At 37.7% G+C, this 21,178-nt stretch overlaps 1 protein-coding gene across 1 annotated transcript; it reads right to left on the bottom strand.

Annotated features, from left to right (window-relative positions):
* Nucleotides 1-9,115: 9,115 nt before the first annotated feature.
* ankrd39 (ankyrin repeat domain 39) lies at nucleotides 9,116-16,406 on the bottom strand. The gene is made up of 5 exons (XM_039768558.1): nucleotides 16,247-16,406; nucleotides 15,011-15,223; nucleotides 13,425-13,528; nucleotides 9,908-10,111; nucleotides 9,116-9,619 (listed from the first exon to the last, which is right to left on the bottom strand). The coding sequence occupies exons 1-5, from the start codon at nucleotides 16,272-16,274 to the stop codon at nucleotides 9,458-9,460; spliced, it is 711 nt and encodes a 236-aa protein (XP_039624492.1). The 5' UTR covers nucleotides 16,275-16,406; the 3' UTR covers nucleotides 9,116-9,457.
* Between the last annotated feature and the right edge of the window lie 4,772 nt (nucleotides 16,407-21,178).

Raw genomic sequence — 21,178 nt, 5'->3', positions numbered from 1 at the left:
GGTGACTCTAAATTGGCTCAGTATGAGTTAGTGTGATGTGTGTGGACTGCCCTGGGCTATGGACCCATCTGCACCCTTGAAATTAATAAGCAAATTAGAAAATTGATGGAAGAATTAACCCTTAAAATGATGAAAAATAAAGTACAAGGCAAAGGAAGATGGGAAGCTGCCCAGTGAAAGTAGTTTTCTGATTAATTGTCTAAGATAAATGCTCAAGTGAACTCTCTCAAAGCAGCGCAGAAGGATTCAGCCTACCATCTGTGTTCTACACTCCATTGTTATTTTTTTTTTCTCCAATCAGCATCCCATGTATTTCAGCATCCTCCAAATAGACATAGGGCCACCTATTCAAAGTCACTATGAAAGCTCTGAACATGCACTCTAAAGTAACAACACATAAATGAGTCAATCTACAGACTGAAAAAGAAAAGCTTTCCCCTAGGATGGCTCAACCTATAGGTTTGTTGTTCTCCAAGTCTATTTTAGACAATGATCCCGGGCCAAAGCCACATTTCTCGCCTTATTTGCTTTCCACAACCGAGTATATTCATTGCCAGTCTTGTTATTTATTTACCGGCATAAGCTGTCAGAGCCCACACACTTTTTTTTTGCTGATATGCTTTCAGTTCTAAAATAACTTGGTCTGGTACATCAATAAGCAATTAGCACTTTATGTGTGAAAAGGTTCCTTCTTATTTTAGTGTCAGGTCTCTTTCTTAAAATAAGGTGCTATTTCAGATTTTATTCATTTATTTTTGGCTTTATTTCAGTAAACCACTAGTAAGCAATTTTACTTCCTGAAAACAGAAAAAGGGTCCCATTCAAAATACCCCAAACCAGTTACCTTAAATTTTTTGTTATTTTCAAACTGTGAACTTTTACATTACTGAATTTTAAATGGACTTGTGCAAGTCTTCCAGTAAATGAATTGTTGTTACAAACATTTATATCATGAAGCTGAAACATCACGTACTGGATGTATGAAGGGAACTCCAATAAAGTCCATGGTGTAAAAGACAAAGATGGAGTCAGCTGGGTATGTATCTAATTTGGTACTTTACTAATACATTTCACAGTGGAATCAGGGCAATGGTACTTTACACTGCATATTAGGCAATTATATATATACACTCACCTAAAGGATTATTAGGAAAACCTGTTCAATTTCTCATTAATGCAATTATCTAATCAACCAATCACATGGCAGTTGCTTCAATGCATTTAGGGGTGTGGTCCTGGTCAAGACAATCTCCTGAACTCCAAACTGAATGTCAGAATGGGAAAGAAAGGTGATTTAAGCAATTTTGAGTGTGGCATGGTTGTTGGTGCCAGACGGGCCGGTCTGAGTATTTCACAATCTGCTCAGTTACTGGGATTTTCACGCACAACCATTTCTAGGGTTTACAAAGAATGGTGTGAAAAGGGAAAAACATCCAGTATGCGGCAGTCCTGTGGGCAAAAATGCCTTGTTGATGCTAGAGGTCAGAGGAGAATGGGCCGACTGATTCAAGCTGATAGAAGAGCAACTTTGACTGAAATAACCACTCGTTACAACCGAGGTATGCACCAAAGCATTTGTGAAGCCACAACACGCACAACCTTGAGGTGGATGGGCTACGACAGCAGAAGACCCCACCGGGTACAACTCCTTTCCACTACAATAGGAAAAAAAGGCTACAATTTGCACAAGCTCACCAAAATTGGACAGTTGAAGACTGGAAAAATGTTGCCTGGTCTGATGAGTCTCGATTTCTGTTGAGACATTCAAATGGTAGAGTCAGAATTTGGCGTAAACAGAATGAGAACATAGATCCATCATGCCTTGTTACCACTGTGCAGGCTGGTGGTGGTGGTGTAATGGTGTGGGGGATGTTTTCTTGGCACACTTTAGGCCCTTTAGTGCCAATTGGGCATCGTTTAAATGCCACGGGCTACCTGAGCATTGTTTCTGACCATGTCCATCCCTTCATGACCACCATGTACCCATCCTCTGATGGCTACTTCCAGCAGGATAATGCACCATGTCACAAAGCTCGAATCATTTCAAATTGGTTTCTTGAACATGAAAATGAGTTCACTGTACTAAAATGGCCCCCACAGTCACCAGATCTCAACCTAATTGAGCATCTTTGGGATGTGGTGGAACGGGAGCTTTGTGTCCTGGATGTGCATCCCACAAATCTCCATCAACTGCAAGATGCTATCCTATCAATATGGGCCAACATTTCTAAAGAATGCTTTCAGCACCTTGTTGAATCAATGCCACGTAGAATTAAGGCAGTTCTGAAGGCGAAAGGAGGTCAAACACCTTATTAGTATGGTGTTCCTAATAATCCTTTAGGTGAGTTTATATATATATATATATATATATATATATATATATATATATATATATATATATATATATATAAACATATACATGTATATACAGTATACATGATACATTGCCACACGTGTGCGCTTGGAGAACAGCTTAAGAGTTTGTGATTATAATTCTCTGCAGATACATGAGGGGGCGCTCTGTAATAATCTCTCTTCTACTTACCCCTCTGCAGAAAGGAAAACTAAAGTATTTCCACCTGTGATGTCACTTCTGGGATCAGACCACCTGGACCTGCCTCTTCGTTCTAGAAGCCATCAAAATAGGAAGAGCCACCATCTTGGGCAGTTTGATTGATGCTTTCAAGAAGGCTCAAATTTGCACTGTACAACATGTTTTTATGTCTTTTGCTTATTTATAATATACAGGGTATGCATTCAATGTGCCCCAGATCTTTCTTTGTGTTTCTGTAATATATACATATATACTGCTCAAAATGGGAACACTAGATCATCACAGTAGTCTAACACAAAGTCCATTAAGCTTCAGGGATATCAGTCTGTCCAGTTAGGAAGCATACACGATTATGAATCAACTTCTCCTGCTTTGGTGCAAATGAAAGTGACAACAGGTGCACTGGAGGGGCTATGGCAAGACAACACCCAAAAAGAGAATGGTTTTGCAAGTGATGGCCACAGACAAGTGATCTCTCCTTATCCTTCCTGACTGATTCTTTTCAAGTTTTGAGTTTTGCTAGTATCCTTGTCACTACTCTTGCAACTTGCAGTTCTTGTTGCCGATTGATGGTTTTTTTTTTGTTTTTTTTGCGGTGGGACATCGGATAATACAGAATGTCAGATAAGCGAGACTCTACTGTACTATGAAACAGGCTGTTACATGAGGAGAGCTGGATAGGGCTGTAGAAGGGCATCTGCTTCTTTGTGCAAGGTGGAACAGGAGAAGCACTACCATACCTACAAAATGACCTCCAGTTGGCTATTGGTATATATGTTTCTGACCAAACTCCATGAGTGTGACATGAAGACCCAATGTCATCTAGTGGAACCTGGGCTCACAGCTCATCACCATGCAGCTCAATTGGCATTTACCAGAGAATATTACAATTGGCAGCTCCACTATTGGCACACTGGTTCCCTTCACAGATGACAGAAGGTTCACACTGAGTACGTGCGACAGACATGAAAGTGTCTGGAGACACTGTGGCGAACGTTATACAGCCTGAAACAACATTAGGCATAAATGGTTTGGCAGTGGATAAGGGATGATCTGGGGGGGCATATCCTTGGAGGACTGCACAATCCTCCACATGCTAGGCAATGGTACCCTGACAGCTGTTAGGTACTGGGATGAAATCCTCAGAGCCATTGTCAGACCTTACGCCGGTGCAGTGGGCCCTGGATTCCGCCTGGTGCAGGACATTGCCTAGCCCATGTGGTCAGAGCATATAGGCAGTTCCTTTTTGAGGAAGGCGTTGATGCCATTGAATGGCCAACACGTTCCCCAGATCTGAATCAAATTGACAACCTCTGGGACGTTATGTATCTGTGCATCCTTCGCCACGAAATAGTGCCACAGACTGTCTAGGAGCTCACTGATGCCCTGATCCACATCTAGGGAAAGATCCCCCAGGAGGCCATCTGTCGTCTCATCAGGAGCACGTCCAGATGTTATTGGGAGTGCATACAGGCACGTGGGGGCTATATACACTACTGAGTCACATTATGAGGTGCCATGCTGAAATTCATTCAAGTTGGATCAGCCTGTGAATTAAATTTCTGACTTTGATTTTCTGTGTGATGTTGAATTCAACCGTCAATGGTTTGGGGATTTTGGTTTCCATTGACCCTTGTTATGCCATTTCTTTCTCAATGCATTATACATTCCACTTGAATATTTTGTTCATCGAGATCCAATGTGTGACTTAATGTATATACAGTATATAAACTGCTCAAAAAAATTAAAGGAACACTTTGAAAACACATCAGATCTCAATGGGAAAAAGAAATACTCCTGGATATCTATACTGATATAGACTGGGTAATGTGTTAGGAACGAAAGGATGCCACATCGTTTGATGGAAATGAAAATGATCAACCTACAGAGCCCTGAATTCAAAGACGCCCCAAAAATCAGAGTGAAAAAATTATGTGGCAGGCTAGTCCATTTTGCCAAAATTTAATTGCAGCAACTCAAAATTGTACGCAGCACTTTGTATGGCCCCTGTGTTCTTGTATACATGCCTGACAACATCAGTGCATGCTTCTAATGAGATGACAGATGGTGTTGTGGGGGATCTCCTCCCAGATCTGGACCAGGGCATCACTGAGCTCCTGGACAGTCTGAGGTGCAACCTGGTGGCATTGGATGGACCAAATCATAATGTCCCAGAGGTGTTCTATTGGATTTAGGTCAGGAAAGTGTGGTGGCCAGTCAATGGTATCAATTCCTTCATCCTCCAGGAACTGCCTGCATACTCTCATCACATGAGGCCAGGAATTGTCGTGCACCAGGAGCCACTGTACCAGCATAGGGTCTGACAATGGGTCCAAGGATTTCATCCTGATACCTAATGGCAGCCAAGGTGCCTTTGTCAAGCCTGTAGCGGTCTGTGTGACCCTCCATGGATATGCCTCCCCAGACAATCATTAACCCACCACCAAACTGCTCATGCTGAATGATGTTACAGGCAGCATAATGTTCTCCATGGCTTCTCCAGACCCTTTCACTTCTGTCATGTGCTCAGGGTGAACCTGCTCTCATCTGTAAAAAGCACAGGGCACCAGTGGTGCATCTGCCAATTCTGGTATTCTATGGTGAATGCCAATCGAGCTGCATGCTGCTGGGCAGTGAGCTCAGGGCCCATTAGAGGACATGGGGCCCTTGGGTCACCCTCATGAAGTCTTTCTGGTTGTTTGGTCAGAGACATTCACACCAGTGGCCTGCTGGATGTCATTTTGTAGGGCTCTGGCAGTGCTCATCCTGTTCCTCCTTGCCCAAAGGAGCAGATACTGGTCCTGCTGATGGGTTATGGACCTTCTATGGCCCTCTCCAGCTATCCTAGAGTAACTGCTTGTCTCCTAGAATCTCCTCCATGCCCTTGAGACTGTGCAGGGAGACACAGCAAACCTTCTGGCAATGACACGTATTGATGTGCCATCCTGGAGAAGTTGGACTACATGTGGAACCTCTGTAGGGTCCAGGTATCGCCTCATGCTACCAGTAGTGACACTGACTGTAGCCAAATGCAAAAACTAGTCAAGAAACAGTCAGAAAACATGAGGAGGGAAAAATGTCAGTGGCCTCCACCTGTTAAACCATTCCTGTTTTGGGGGTCATCTCATTGTTGCCCCTCTAGTGCATCTGTTGTTAATTTCATTAACACCACAGCAGCTGAAACTGATGAACAACCCCCTCTGCTACTTAACTGATCAGATTAATATTCCATAAGTTTCACTGACTTTATGCTATAATCTGATTAAAAAGTGTTCCTTTAATTCTTTTGAGCAGTATATTATGGTATGGTAGTATATGTGGTACAATTTAAAGCAGCAGACAATAAGACAGTGTGTTTCAAACTGGTTAGCAGAGATTATGTCATTTATTTGTACTGCATCATGCCAGCACAGCAAGAGTAAACAAATGCACAGAAACACATTCAACTGCCTTTGATTTCATCAGCCTCAAAAACCAGGTGTATCTAAACAAACACTATATCTGAACTACAAAGGAAGCAGAAGACTGAGAATCTTACCTGCACAGTGTAACAAGAAGTAATAGTATTTTTGTGTATTTTTTACACTTGTAAATTACATATACATTCCCAACAAGAGTAACTTGTAAATCTCGACCTTAAGCTCCATCAGTAATTTGACATCAAAACATATAAGTTTTGGCCTACTCTGCTACACCTTAATTCCTGGGCTGTAGAGTCAGTATAAAAAACGTTTGACTCTTAACTCTTCAATTTATGGTACTCCTCTATCAGTAATTAGATTTATATATTTACTATGTGGATTGAAAGCACATAACACACAAGATTCAAGACATTTCATTGCCACCATTGTAAATTATCAGGCTACCTTTTAGCACCCCGATTAGTTTTAGCACACTGATTAGTTAAAGTTTGGGTCTAAAACTCTGTAGTGATGCCACTGTAATTTTTTTATTAAGTAATACAAGACTACAAAAAGTGAAATCACAATTTTTAACACGTACTACAATTTACATTCATTTGAGTTCGGTACATTTGAAACCCAATAATTCCTTTGGACTCGGACTGCACAGATTAATAATGTATTTTCTTCCCTACTTATCCAGGACATGGCTACAGGACTGCCTGTAAGTGGGAAGTAACTCTAACCCATCACATTACACACATCTATCTATACTGTTTATAAATCACCCACCTCTTAGGGACAACTTAACATAACATCTCTAGTGATAAAATGTATTATCTGTAGTGTTTTGCTGTGGCATGGACAGTCCGTTTTACAAAACAAAGCTGCAAATGTTCACACTTCAAGCTTAACTGAGCACTTCAAATGGTACCAATGTAAAGGGAAAAGTTCTTCTATTCAAAATGAAGAACAGAGAAATGGAAAAGACACCTAATTTTCCAGTTTCCCTGGGCCATTCAGAACAGTTGCCAAAAGAAATAGCATGAAATACAGTTCCACCATGGAAATTTAAACATATGACAAAAGCAAAGGGGTGTGAGCCAAAAAACTGCAGTATGAGGGAGGTGGTGAAGCTGAGAGGGAGTAAGTAGGTAGAACAAGGAAAGAACATTTACACTTTTCTGAAAGCAACAATTGTATGCTATTCTCTTGCTGTAATGCACAATACATTGCACCAGCAATGGGTCACGCTGCTTCTAAGGGACAGAGCTTCCACAAATAACTGCCTCAGAAGGTCAATCACAGGGAAGGCACAAAGTTAGTAAAGTTCCCAGAGCCTGTGCTCTCAGAATAGGCAACCCTAAAAGCATACAGAGGGCCGGAAGAGGCCCAAAGCAGCATTCTTCAACACAGCTTCTCTGTGCCAGAGTAATACAAAGGTGTACTGTAAATGCTACCACTTGAGTGTGACTTGTGGTTTTCCGATGTCTGTTTAAAAAAAAAAAAAACAGGCATTTATTTGTGTGTGTACACAACAATTTATGCTTACAAAAGCTTACATCCAGTATTGAAAGGCACCAAAATAAATTTCTGAAAATAAAACCAAATATATTATGTGATTTTGTTCTTTACCAAAATGTATTTATATCACAATTACTGTATAATGAACAGAGGTTGTCAGGTTTTACCATGACAAGCTCCTCTATAGTCTGCTTGTATCTGTATGGTTATTGAAGTAACTCATTGAAGATATGTGGCTTTTAGGGAGAAAAACAGCAAACATTAGTATGCTTTGTTAGACTCTATTTTCCATGCAGTTGGGTAACTTAAACAGTTCATCCTAAACCAAGACAGGAAATCAGTGCTACTGGGATGTAACATGTCAAAGTGCAGGATAATGACCCATTTTTATTTAACTTATTTAAATGCTGTTATTCTTTCTTGCACCTATCGACTGTATTGCATGGAACCACTTTTGAATACAGTACTTTCCTGTTTGAAATGCAAGAATCTGTTGTAACATTGTTAGTGGATCAACTCTGCAATGCAAAGCTGCACAAAAAAACAGAACTTGGTCAAAGGAGAAGTCTAACGAAAACTCCCACCTCCTACTGCTGCTATCGTGTCACAGTTGTTGGTATTGAGATCTGCTAGGAAATTAATTCGACAAACTGAGTTTGATTAAAAATGAAGCCTGCATTGTTCAACTACACACAGCTAGACTCTCATGTCTACCATGCCTCACATTTGAAATTACCAGAAGCAAAATATTGCTGGAATAGAGAATTATATAACACTACGTATAAAGCATTATCACAGGATTCATATCTGTCATCTTCTTCTTAAAAAATAAATTTCACAATTTTAATCTATGGGGCCATAATACGTTTACTGTGCTATTCTGATTGCTTAAGTAATGGCAAAAGTGTGTTGTAAGCAAACAAATACCTAAAAACTCCTGTTTCTGTGGAGGTGTTTGGATTGTTGTTTTACCTTCCCCACTTAAGAAGAAGCCATTTCATTTTCTTCTTTTCACATATTAAGCTTGTCACTGTTTAAAATCAAGAATGACCCACTACCCAAAAAATAAAATACATACAAATGCACATTATATATATATATATATATATATATATATATATATATATATATATATATATATATATATATATCCATGTTTTTATAAATATATATATATATAAATATATCTAATATATATGTATGCTTTTATAGAGTAGTTGCTGAGAAAAATGGATTTTAAAATATCCATAAGCCACATTTACAACATTTACACTATTATTTAAACTGTAGAACTCATTCCATTCTTATTTATGGTACATTGGAAATATGCAACTTTTTCTTGTTTATGTATTTGCTGTACAACGGCATTCACTGCAATCATATTATTAATAAATTCCTGATACCACTATGGCTGGCTACGTTACTGAAACACCAAGCATTTCTCAAACACATTTTATCCGATAATCTAAAAATACCCCATTAGCTGTGGGATGACTAGTTCTATTCATTTATCACTATGGAAAGAAACTTAATTAATTCTGGACATGTTTGCTTAAACAATACAAGACAGATGGTACTCTGAGACAAAATATAAGAGATACATTTTAAAAATGAGTGACTGCAACGAAAAAGAAAGAATGGTTGAGAAAAAGCAATTTTAATTTTTGAGTTGAATTCTGAAAGTACACCAATGTTCCCTAAGGGCACCATGAAAGAGAAAACGATGTTTACCATCTACCAGCATTTAAAAAGAAAACAAGTATTGCTGCTTAGCAGAGATTAAATGAAATGATTTGCTGGCACCTAGTGGTCATATGAAACCTTGACAAATTACGCTGCAATGTGCTGTTATGCTTACACGCAAGCATTCACCTTCAAAAGGGTGTAAAAATGTTATCCAGATGATGCTTACTTTAAAGGGAAATTATCAAAACAATTCAAATGTGATTGCTTACTCCTCTGGTGCCAAACAGAAATATCAGCAGTCAACAGTCTCTGGCACCATAAGAAGGTCCATGAGTTCAATGTTGTTTTGGACTAGGCCAGCTGGGATTCTACAATTCTTATCCTGGAGATTCTTGAGAGAAGGACAGTTTTTGACAAGTACTTTACATATCTCTACATGTCCACATCTTGCAGCCTGAAAATTAAAAAAACAAAGCTTTGAAACCAATGTAATGATTTCTTTAAATATCTTTTTACAATATTTGTTTAAAAGGATAATAATGGCAATAATAATAGTATCTGATTATTACAAAAGACATTTAAACCCTGAAAATATTCTCTTTTTTTATTGCTGAAAATTTTCAGTATGGGTAGATTCAACCGGTCACAAATTTAGTCAAAGGATCAGGGGAAAAAAAAACATCCTTAGCAATATCAGCTTTAGTAAAATGAAGATCCTCTGCAATACCAACATGCAACTGACCTTGTGTAAAGGAGTGGCACCGTCATCATCAGAAATCTTTGGATCTGCTCCACTTGACAACAAAAGTGCCACTACATCCCCATGACCACAATAGGCAGCACGGTGAAGGGACGTGGCTCCTCCCCTAGTCTGGGCATTGACACATGCACCATGTTGCAGAAGGATACGGCAAACAGAAAGGCTGCCACTACGACTTGCATAATGCTGCAATGATAAAGATTGTCCACAGACTAAATACTCAGAGACTACAGTAAAGGTTTAAAAGAAAATATGCAGTATATGCAGATATTTAGAAATGCATACATTAAGGTCTGCTGATTAAGGACATTTTAGATGCAGGCTATTGAACTTATTTTAAGCTCTGAACCAACACTCCTGAAGAGCCCACATTTGTATGACCTTCATTCCCCACCAATAGAAGTCAAAGATCAATCCAGTCATTTCTTTCACTAATCAGACATAAAATGACTGGGATATACAGAAAAAGCAGTTTAAGAACCTTCTCTTCAGAGTATTTTAAACGCTGACCCAACCTACAAGCAAATCAAATGCTATTTTAGTTACCATTTTACTGCATAACACTGAGGTAAGAATTTTTATCGCAAAGGCTGCCACTACGACTTGCATAATGCTGCAATGATAAAGATTGTCCACAGACTAAATACTCAGAGGCTACAGTAAAGTTTAAAAGAAAATATGCAGATATTTAGAAATGCATACATTAAGGTCTGCTGATTAAGGACATTTTAGATGCAGGCTACTGAACTTATTTTAAGCTCTGAACCAACACTCCTGAAGAGCCCACATTTGTATGACCTTCATTCCCCACCAATAGAAGTCAAAGATCAATCCAGTCATTTCTTTCACTAATCAGACATAAAATGACTGGGTTATACAGAAAAAACAGTTTAAGAACCTTCTCTTAAAGAGTATTTTAAACACTGACCCAACCTACAAGCAATCAAATGCTATTTTAGTTACCATTTTACTGCATAACACTGAGGTAAGAATTTTTATCGCATCATTTTATCCTTCACAGTCGCTTATGTAAACTGCAGATCAAAGTCTCCAAGCATCAAGTGGTACCCAGATTAAATTACTGTTTTTTCCACTAAACTGAGTATGAATTTTCATTTTGGGACATATTCTGGAAGATATACTGACAGAGCACTTAACAAAATTAGGTTTTTGCATTAGGCTCTATGAGCTACATGAGGGTATATAGTGAGGGTGTGCATTGGTAGCTGCTGAAGAATTATTTACTTTAAAAAGTAGTAAATTAACCTGGGTCATTTTTATACTGAATTATTTTGTATGGCAAACAAAATATACCTAACATTTTAATGGACCACAAACATCCAAAGTATAAAGGTTTATTTTGGAATAAAAGTAAAAAATAAATAAATAAATAAATATATATATATATATATATATATATATATATATATATATATATATATATATATATATATATATATTAATGTCCTTAGTACATTATTTCCTCTAGTTAAAAGTATGGCCATGTCCTGTTGTTGTTAGAATTTTAATCTGTTGATGATGGGAATTCATCTGTAGACTTAATCTTTTAAATTAAAATCACGTCTTCGTAAGGTGAAACACATCAGTCTGTGAGAAAATATTCTATTGGTTATTACAATAAAGCAAAACAAATACAAAGGAGCCATCTTAAAAGCTGAAGAATACAGTTTCTTACAAACACAAGTTAGCAGAGGGATAATATAAAAAGATTTTCAAAGGCACTGAGAATCACAAAGGGCACTTTAAAATCAACCATCTAGAAACTGAAGACACATTTAGCTATCCTAAATATTCAATGCACAAAACATAACTTTAAAACCTGGCAGCTGAAGAAGAAGAAAAATTGTTAAAAGCAGACATGATACGATCAAAATCAACATTGAAGGATTTGTAGTGTGTCATATGCGACATGAAGAACTGTGACTCTATTATTACATATACTTAAAGAAACAAGCTGAACAGAATGAAATGTTTCCAAGTAATCTAAGATGAATATAACTACAACATTTATTTATATAGCGCATTTTCATACAAAAAGCAGCTCAAAGTGCTATAATAATAATAATAAAATATAATAATATAAGAAAAGGAAGTGCTTTTTAGTTGACATTTCTTATCACAGGATTATGAAACATTGTTACTTGACCAAGTACTGTAAATTCTAATGACTCAATCTTTAATTATGGTCATCTCCCCACAGTCACATTTTTTTCTACGTACAGTGAATTCTTAATGGCCGATTTCTGTGTAGAAGCGAGTTATAGGAGTCATTGTATACTCTGATGGGCTAGCACCCCACTCAGAATTAATTAATGTATTATGCTGATTGTGAATTTCCCCTTGGGATTAATAAAGTATCTATCTATCTATCTATGATCCAGTAATGGAGCCTGCATCTTCAGAAAACAGACAGATGAAAAAGGTGCTATTACACAATAATAACTATTCCAAAGATATTAAGGAATGTTTTTGAACATTTGTCATAGTTTCTTACATGCAAACTTGGTAGGCCATTTAACTAACTGGAATAACAAAAAATATATATTAAAGGTAGACAATTAAAAGGGGGATACATTTACATTTGATTTTTTTTTAATTTCAACAAAATATTGTATTGCGTTTTTAATTCAAAAAGTGCAATTTGTGTTATTTTTTAACCAATATAGATCACTTCACTACCACCAGCAGTCAACACACAATGCATATATATATATATATGGGAATTTGCATCCATTTAAACAAACAGGGTGAAAAAACAGTGTAATGGAGGAACAGAGGTTCCATACTAAGAAGACCTACATGTTCATTTTGACCAACTTTTTATGCTGATCGCTGTGAAGTGATAGTATTCACAGCCATACTGAACATACATTTTGACAAAGAGTGTTGTAAATACACAGATTTTTTTTAACTATTTCTGGCAGCTTAGGAAGTCTATTTTTACTATAAATATTTAATTATTTAATTTTTATGTGCACCTTTAATAGCAGTTATACAGAGTTACTCTTCTTTTTATAAGGTCACTGAAAAACTTATTTTTCGGAGGAATATGAACTACCAAAGCAGGCTTGGCTGTTACATCTTTATCATCATTGTTTAGTTTTACACATGTAGATTTTCAATGTCAAAAACTTGTATTTTTAACTTTTATTCATTCAATTTCAGACTTGCTTCATCCTGAGCAGGATCCCGGGGCATTGCTAACTTGATATTCTTAAGTAAAGTAAATAATGGGATAATAGGTACAGCTGTGCCAAAAACACTATAATTGCAACTAAGAGCAGAAACTGTCCAGTCATTGCTTTGAAGAATACTATCTAACTAAATTAATTTTCTGAACACTTGAAAGCATTGTAATCCATGTTGCCTACATTTTAACAATACAGAACAACCTGAACAACCTAAAGAAGGAATTCGTCACCCTAACAAGCCAGTTAGTCTACCAGTTCATGATTAATGCAAAACCATGTTCACTTACCAATGCTGTGTAACCAAACTTGTCCACAATACATGGGTTGGTTCCTTTATCAAGAAAACCTTTTACTCTATCCAACTCTCCATTCATAGCTGCTGACCAAATACCTAAATGAAGAGCAGTTTTGAAGATAACAGAAGTAACAGTTATTAGAAATATATACGTAACATGTTCATATGCTCCAAAAATTATACTCTAAACATTGTGGTGGAAATTAATAATAAATAAAATATTTTTGTTTTTCTTAATATATTGCATTAGTCACTGAACCATTTACTTTATTTTATGGATTTAAAGAAACTGAAAAAATAAAAAATGTTCTGGTGAACTTTCTCAATTACTTTACTCACTTGAATGTTTCAGATAAGTGGAAAATCTTACGTACCAAAGAAATATCAGATCTTTAAATTTCAAATTGTAGATTCAACAAGTTACTGTATGTTGTATTGATATAAGTATACAGTCTGGTCATTTTTGGAGGTATTCACAAGTTATTTTTAAAGCAAAGGACCTCAAGGTAAATTCACTAAGTAAAATCGATGGTTGGAGACAAACAGGAAGGAGGCATGGAAGAAGTGGGTACACGGGCATGCTGTATGTGTGGCATAGGTGTGTAAATAAACTCAACACATTAAGCAGGTAATTGTATGAGAGGAATACAAAAGATGCAGTGATGTGAAGGCTAGTTTTAAGGTAGCAAGTGAAATCCTGGTATACAGAAAATGTGTCAAAGGGGTACAGAATGATGATGTAGAAAGTGTAAATGTAGACACTGGCAATGGAGTTGTCTTAGAAAAGTCCTGTAGTGCAAATGAAGACGTGAGAACAGTAGTGAAAGCAACTGTGAGAGGTGAATGGAAAAAACTCTGGCAGCTGTCCTCCACTCACACTTGTAAAGAAGTCTACAAAAATCAGACATACGTGGCAGGTGAAGACAGTATACTGTATGCAACAAAACTGGAAAGAACAGAGTGAATGATTAGATAGATGAGTGGGGTATAATAAGGTTAGCAGAAAATCAATGCCAAGTTAAATACGATTAGGTGGGGAGGTGACAAGTGTTGTGTTCAGGAGAAACAGACTAAGGTGGTTTGAACATATGGAAAAAAACAGCAGAGGATTGGGTTAAAACATGCACCAAGAAAGAGCTGGAGACAATGAGGCTGAGAGGGAGACTGAAAAAAGACAGGTATATTAAACTGATCAAACTAACTAACTAACTCTCAAAGCATGTATAAATTAGGTATTTTTGTTTCTCAACTGATTCCATAACAGGAGAAATGTGTTAAAATGAAGAGTGCCTTGAAACTGCATTTGGATATTTCTGCTTTAAGTTAAACCATGTGGGCTCATCACAAAAAAGGTGCAATATCAGCACACTTGATGACGAAAATCAATGGCAACTATTTTATTGTCAATTATTATTGATTACATCTGCTAGTTGTTGCAGTCCTAGTATTATCTGTTTTTGTTTCATTTATTTACTCTAAAAATGTATTACAAACATTAAAAAGTCTACTTCAATGTCAACAAATGCAATCATTTCTTTAGATTAGACATATGTAGTCACTTATACAGTAAGCAAGCACCTCTTTCAAATTCCATTTCATCTAGAGTCTGATGGACACTCAGTTGGACAGCTGAACAATGGGAACAGCAGGTACATTTGGTATTTTCTGAAGCACTCATTCTTGAGATAATACTTCTCTCCTTCTTGTCTGTGAAATCATAAGTAACAGCTAGTCCTTGTCCTGGATGGTCCCAGTTCTTGATGCATCCTGTCCACCTAATATAACAACACACTAAAATAAAATAACAACTGCTCAGTATTTCATAGTAAAGTAACACAATTACTTATAATCACGAAATAAAAGGGAACCATTAATCTACACACTATTTCATCCACCTATCCATCTTCTTGTATCTTTACCAACCTTAGAGTAAGTAAGCTGGCATCTATCCTGGCAGCACTGAACAGAAGGATGGAACTAACTGTGAATGAAGCACCAAAATAACGCACGGAACAAATGGATGCACTGGGTCTATACACACTATACAAACCAGCCGCAGACATCTTTTGAGTTAACAAATCTCAGGTAAACACAGAAATGACATTTGTTTACAGGAGATCATTTAGATGATCTGCCTATCCTCCTATTTTCTGTACTTTCTTTTTCCATTACAGGGTTGCAAGGAGCAGATGCTTAACCCAGCAAGACTGGATTTATAACCGAACAGGACGTCAGGCTATAACTGAGCATCGGGACATAACGTGCACTAGTCAAAAGGGCTGGCCTCCAAATCTTCGCTTTACTATTTCTTACCGCTGGTGTCTACTTCCAAAAAGAAAAACCACTTATGACTAACCTTTCCAGATATGTTTAACTGATAAAGCCAAATAACCATTCGTGGCCTTTTTTGCTATACTTGCATTTAAACTCCTAGTCATTTCTTGTATTGAGCTTGACCTCAGGCAATGGCCAGTTCACTTTTACATGTGACTGCTTAACTTTTTCTCACTCTTACAACAAACGGCATAAGCAAAGCCCCTTTAATTCAATATACTACACTTTTGCTGGCGTCTACAATTGTTAACAGGATACACGTGTAGTTTTCTCCGGCTCAAAATCTTATACATTAGGTGTCGCTGGACAAACTGAAACTGTATATATTTATCGCTTTACATTATTTCTGGAAAAGGTATCTGCTATGTTTTTATTATAAAACTTGTATAACACGAGGCACTCAAGAATAACATGAATATTTGATATCTCCCACCAAGTACAGTAGTTATGAAATCTTTATAATAGAAAATGGAAACGTACATTTCTTCAATAGATGTTCAGAAAACATTGAACTTCATAGTATGCGTAGTGAACTTATTTTGAAGATGCTATTGCTGAAGAAAGATTATCTACATTCACTAAAAACAAACAACCCTCCGTCAACTATAGCTTTTCACGCCGCCATAGATTGCACTGCGCACGCGTGTTAGACATCATGTGCCCCTGTAGTTCCGCAAATAGCGTGTTGTTTTGATGATTGGTCAGTGGCTAGCCAATAGTTTTAAGTGTTAAACCAGGACGCAAACCGTCGCAGTCTGAGGGGCAGGACCCGAGGCGGGCGATACACGGCAGGCAGAATGGCTCATCCAGTATGTGCTTTTTCTCCTACCTTAGAACCACATATGTGAGCTTTCCAAATATTTTATTTGATCTGTACAGCACAACAGAATCGGACACTGTTGCTTTACTGCATGGTGACAAAATGACCGTTGATTACCATAAAGTTAACCCCAGTGGGATTTACAATTTTGAATACATTTTGGTGTTAACAGGATAGAGCTGCGCGTTAATTTTGAACTCTCGTTTTTTATAACGTGAGGCTCCCGTCAGTAGATTCGTGTGTTACCTGTCTCCCAAGTGGAGTGCTGGTTATCTGCCAACACAGTAATAAGACAGAACAAGGCAAAATCAAGCAAATAAACCACCACAAGTGATTCTTCTCGATCCGGAGAAGCAGCCGTTTAACACGGGGTTTCTTCCCCAGATCGTACTTCTGAGCTCTTTGGTTTAACCCGGTTATGTTTTTATTTTTTGTCTTATGCATGTATGCTGGAGGTACCCCTCCATTATGTTGGTTCCATGTGAAATTTGTTCATTCTCCCAGTATATACACTTGCTTTCTCACACGTTCCCAAACGATGTGCAGTTGTGGTTAATTTCCAATTTAAATTGGCCTGAATGTGTAAATGTGTGCATGAATGGGCTTATCAAATGGTAGCTTTCTGCATTTGCCCACTGCTACCAGGATAGGGCTCAAGCCTCCTGCAACCACAAGTTGGTTTAATTATATTTGATACTTTTGTTAGAACTATCCATCCATCCATTTTCCAACCCATTGGGTCACAGGGGTCTGCTGGAGCCAATCCCAGCCAACACAGGGCACAAGGCAGGAACCAATCCTGGGCAGGGTGCCAACCCACCGCAGGACACACACAAACACACCCACACACCAAGCACACACTAGGGCCAATTTAGAATCGCCAATCCACCTAACCTGCATGTCTTTGGACTGTGGGAGGAAACATGAGTGCCCAGAGGAAACCCACACAGACACGGGGAAAACATGCAAACTCCACGCAGGGAGGACCCAGGAAGCGAACCCAGGTCTCCTAACTGCGAGGCAGCAGCGCTACTACTGTGCCACCGTGCCACCCTAATGTTTAAATAACTCATCTTGTATAGTTCTATTGGTCTTGGAAACTGGTCATCAGCCTCATCCTGGTTCTTGGTGTTAGTGGTAAAGCAGTGCCAGTGTGAAAAGGATTACTGAGAAGAGCTATTCTGGTCAGTTCTGTTCTCTGAATTTCTCCTTGGGATTAATAAAGTTTATCTAATCTAATAGGAGGTCATATAGCAACAAATAATACTGTCACAGTTAAGCATTACAAATGAAACATCACAGGTAATTAATTATATACTATAGTAGGCTACAAAACCTGATAAAATCATTTAACATAGTTGCTAAACCAGATGAAAATATTTTAACATGTAGTAAATATTGCTTGTGCCTGTAACCATATTATTATATTAAGCATATGTTATGTTCATTATATTCTTAAAGGGCGGTATTGTGCCCTTCAATTGAACTCGGTTATGCTGAGATATGAAGGTAGAGCTTGAGAAAATCTTTGGGGAAAGGGAAAATATGTGATAAATGAAGAAACAATGCTCTTGCTTATCATCATAAATCAGACAACAAATTAAAATAAATAATCTAAAATAAATAGAGTATGACATTGTACAATATTTATTTAGGTTTTTAATATCTGCCTTTATTTTAGTAGTCAGATTTACTTGTTAAGCTGCATTGATGGTGTGAGCCTTTTATAACAATTAGAGATAATGATAGTGTAAGGGTAAATTACTATGCGATATATAATAAGCAGCATATATTATATACAGTACTGTGCAACAATCTTAGACACTCAAGATTTTTCATATACATTTTGCCTGCAATGTTTATTTTTTTGTCTTCTTCATTACAGTTTCAGTAGTAAGGAGCAATTTTTGGATTTCCAAAAAATCTAATTTTACAGGGAAAGATTTGTACTTTGGTTAACAAAGTAACATACTGTAACAGTAAAAAATATACCACTTTCAGATAAAAACCTAATTATTTTGTGACAACTGTATATAGCTTAGTGCATGGTTAAACAAGAATAAAAAAACAGGTGGTAATAATTGATGTCAAAATTAGTCGATTGAAACAAAACTATTCACTAAAACAGAAACAGGGGCATAGAAGGAATCAAACTGGGTGAAGAACACCCAAAATAAAAGGTTTAACCAGCGTAACCTCCAAATCATCAGTCCTTACACAATGGAAAGAGTGAGCGCAGCAGCAACACAAAAGGTGCTCATCCTGCATTAGTGAGGTCTCTCCCAAGCAGACAGAAAAGGTTCAGACCAGGAACACAAAGGTCAGCTACAGTAACTGAATGCAGCAGACAAGACAGACATCAAAGTGATGTCTACCAGCAAACTTTGAAGGCAAAGGGTGATCACATCAAGTATTAATTTGATTTGTTTTGGGTTTTTTTTTACTATTTTCTGCTCTTTATAATATATATTTCTTAGACATATTTCATTTCATTATTTAAAAACATCTTCTGTACACAAAACTCTTTTTTACGTATGCCTTAGACTTTTGCACAGTTCTGTATATAAACCGTATATATTATGTTCAGTATTATCACTGTATTTTCAAAAGATGTTGATTTTTCATGACATTAGACACTAAATTCTTAGAAATCATGTCTAACAATAAAAGGTCACCTGCTGAGTGTTTTATTCATGGCAGTTTAATTATTCATGTATGTGTCATTTATACTCTCAAAGAGCTAATATTACATTTAAGAATAAACACAGATTAGATAAGAGACAGAACTACCTGCTGTTTATTTAAACTGCTGTGAATATTTAATCTGTCTTCTCTTTCCTACTGGCCTAGGGAGAGGAACCACAGCATTGTGTGAAATTTATTTTCTTTGGATAAATGAAAGTTTGTTATATTCTTCATCCTTGCATTTTTCAGTTCAGTTGTGACCCTTTTATAAAACCATATAATTTAATTAAAACATTTAAGAAGTAAAAATGCAAAACCAACTTTGAGAGAATTTGTGGAATTAATTGCAACTTGCTCTTACCAGGGTTTTTGCTGAATTTTGAGAGGCTGTTTTGAAGGAAAATGAATCATTGAAAAGTATTGTGATGCAGCAACACAAAACAGCAAAGAGGGGGGAACAGATCTCAAAGTAAATGAAAACCAGACCAGAACGGGGTGAGGCATCAAAAAAAGTCCCATAAACCAGCCCAGGGCCTACCCCAGCCTGTCCATAAATAGGCCTCAGCACAGACTCCCCAAACTCTACTAGTAGGCCTCAACCTACACAGGCTAAAAAGGGATTTGGCTCCAAAAGTTCAAAAAAATTTGTAAAAAAAAAAAAACTACAAAAGTGTTTGCCTAAAAATGCAACCCACCGCAACCAAGTCCAAGTTCACAGAAGAAATCAACCCAGAACCTTAAAACAATGCTGACAATGAAAAGGTTTCCCTAAATGTCAATGAACCACTAAAGCAGGGGTTCTCAACGTCGGTCCTGGGGACCCCCTGTCGCTGCAGGTTTTTGTTCCAACTAGCTTCTGTTTTTAATTGAACTCCTGGGCTAATTAAGTGAACTGATATTTCCCAAGTTCTGTGTTTAACGAACAATATCTTAATTAGAAAACTAAGTTTGCTAAAATATATATATATATATATATATATATATATATATATATATATATATATTAAAATGTACCAAGCAGTTATATAGGAATAATATATTTTTTTCTTTTTAACAGTATTTTCATCTTGATTTTAATTCTACTTTTCTAGGTGTTCTAATTGTTTAATTAATCCATTATTCACTAATTAGTGGGTCTGACTCTAAAGTAGCTGCAGCCTTTGATTATTCAGTGTTGTTTGCCTGGGTGTCTGCTCTGCTCGTTTTAAGTTGTCATTATTAAGATACAGTGAAGGGGGGAAAACTGCACAGAGAAAGGGCAAAGTAAAATGAAATCAACAAAAGAGAGTTAAGCATTTAAATCTATAGCAAAAGCAGAAATATTTATAATCCATCCATCCATCCATCCTCTTCCGCTTATCCGAGGTCGGGTCGCGGGGGTAGCAGCTTAAGCAGAGAAGCCCAGACTTCCCTCTCCCGCCACTTCTTCCAGCTCTTCTGGGAGAATCACAAGGCGTTCCCAGGCCAGCCGGGAGATATAGTCCCTCCAGCGTGTCCTGGGTCTTCCCCGGGCCTCCTTCCGGTTGGACATGCCCGAACACCTCACCAGGGAGGCGTCCAGGAGGCATCCTGATCAGATGCCCGAGCCACCTCATCTGACTCCTCTCGATGCGGAGGAGCAGCGGCTCTACTCTGAGCCCCTCCCGGATGACTGAGCTTCTCACCCTATCTTTAAGGGAAAGCCCAGACACCCTGCGGAGGAAACTCATTTCAGCCGCTTGTATTCGCGATCTCGTTCTTTCGGTCACTACCCATAGCTCATGACCATAGGTGAGGGTAGGAACGTAGATCGACTGGTAAATTGAGAGCTTTGCCTTACCGCTCAGCTCTTTTTTCACCACGACAGACCGATGCAAAGCCTGCATCACTGCGGATGCCGCACCGATCCGCCTGTCATCTCACGTCCA

The sequence above is a fragment of the Polypterus senegalus genome, chromosome 11 (assembly GCF_016835505.1).
Source record: "Polypterus senegalus isolate Bchr_013 chromosome 11, ASM1683550v1, whole genome shotgun sequence".
NCBI lineage: Eukaryota > Metazoa > Chordata > Cladistia > Polypteriformes > Polypteridae > Polypterus > Polypterus senegalus.
This window is presented reverse-complemented; position numbering and strand designations above follow the sequence as displayed.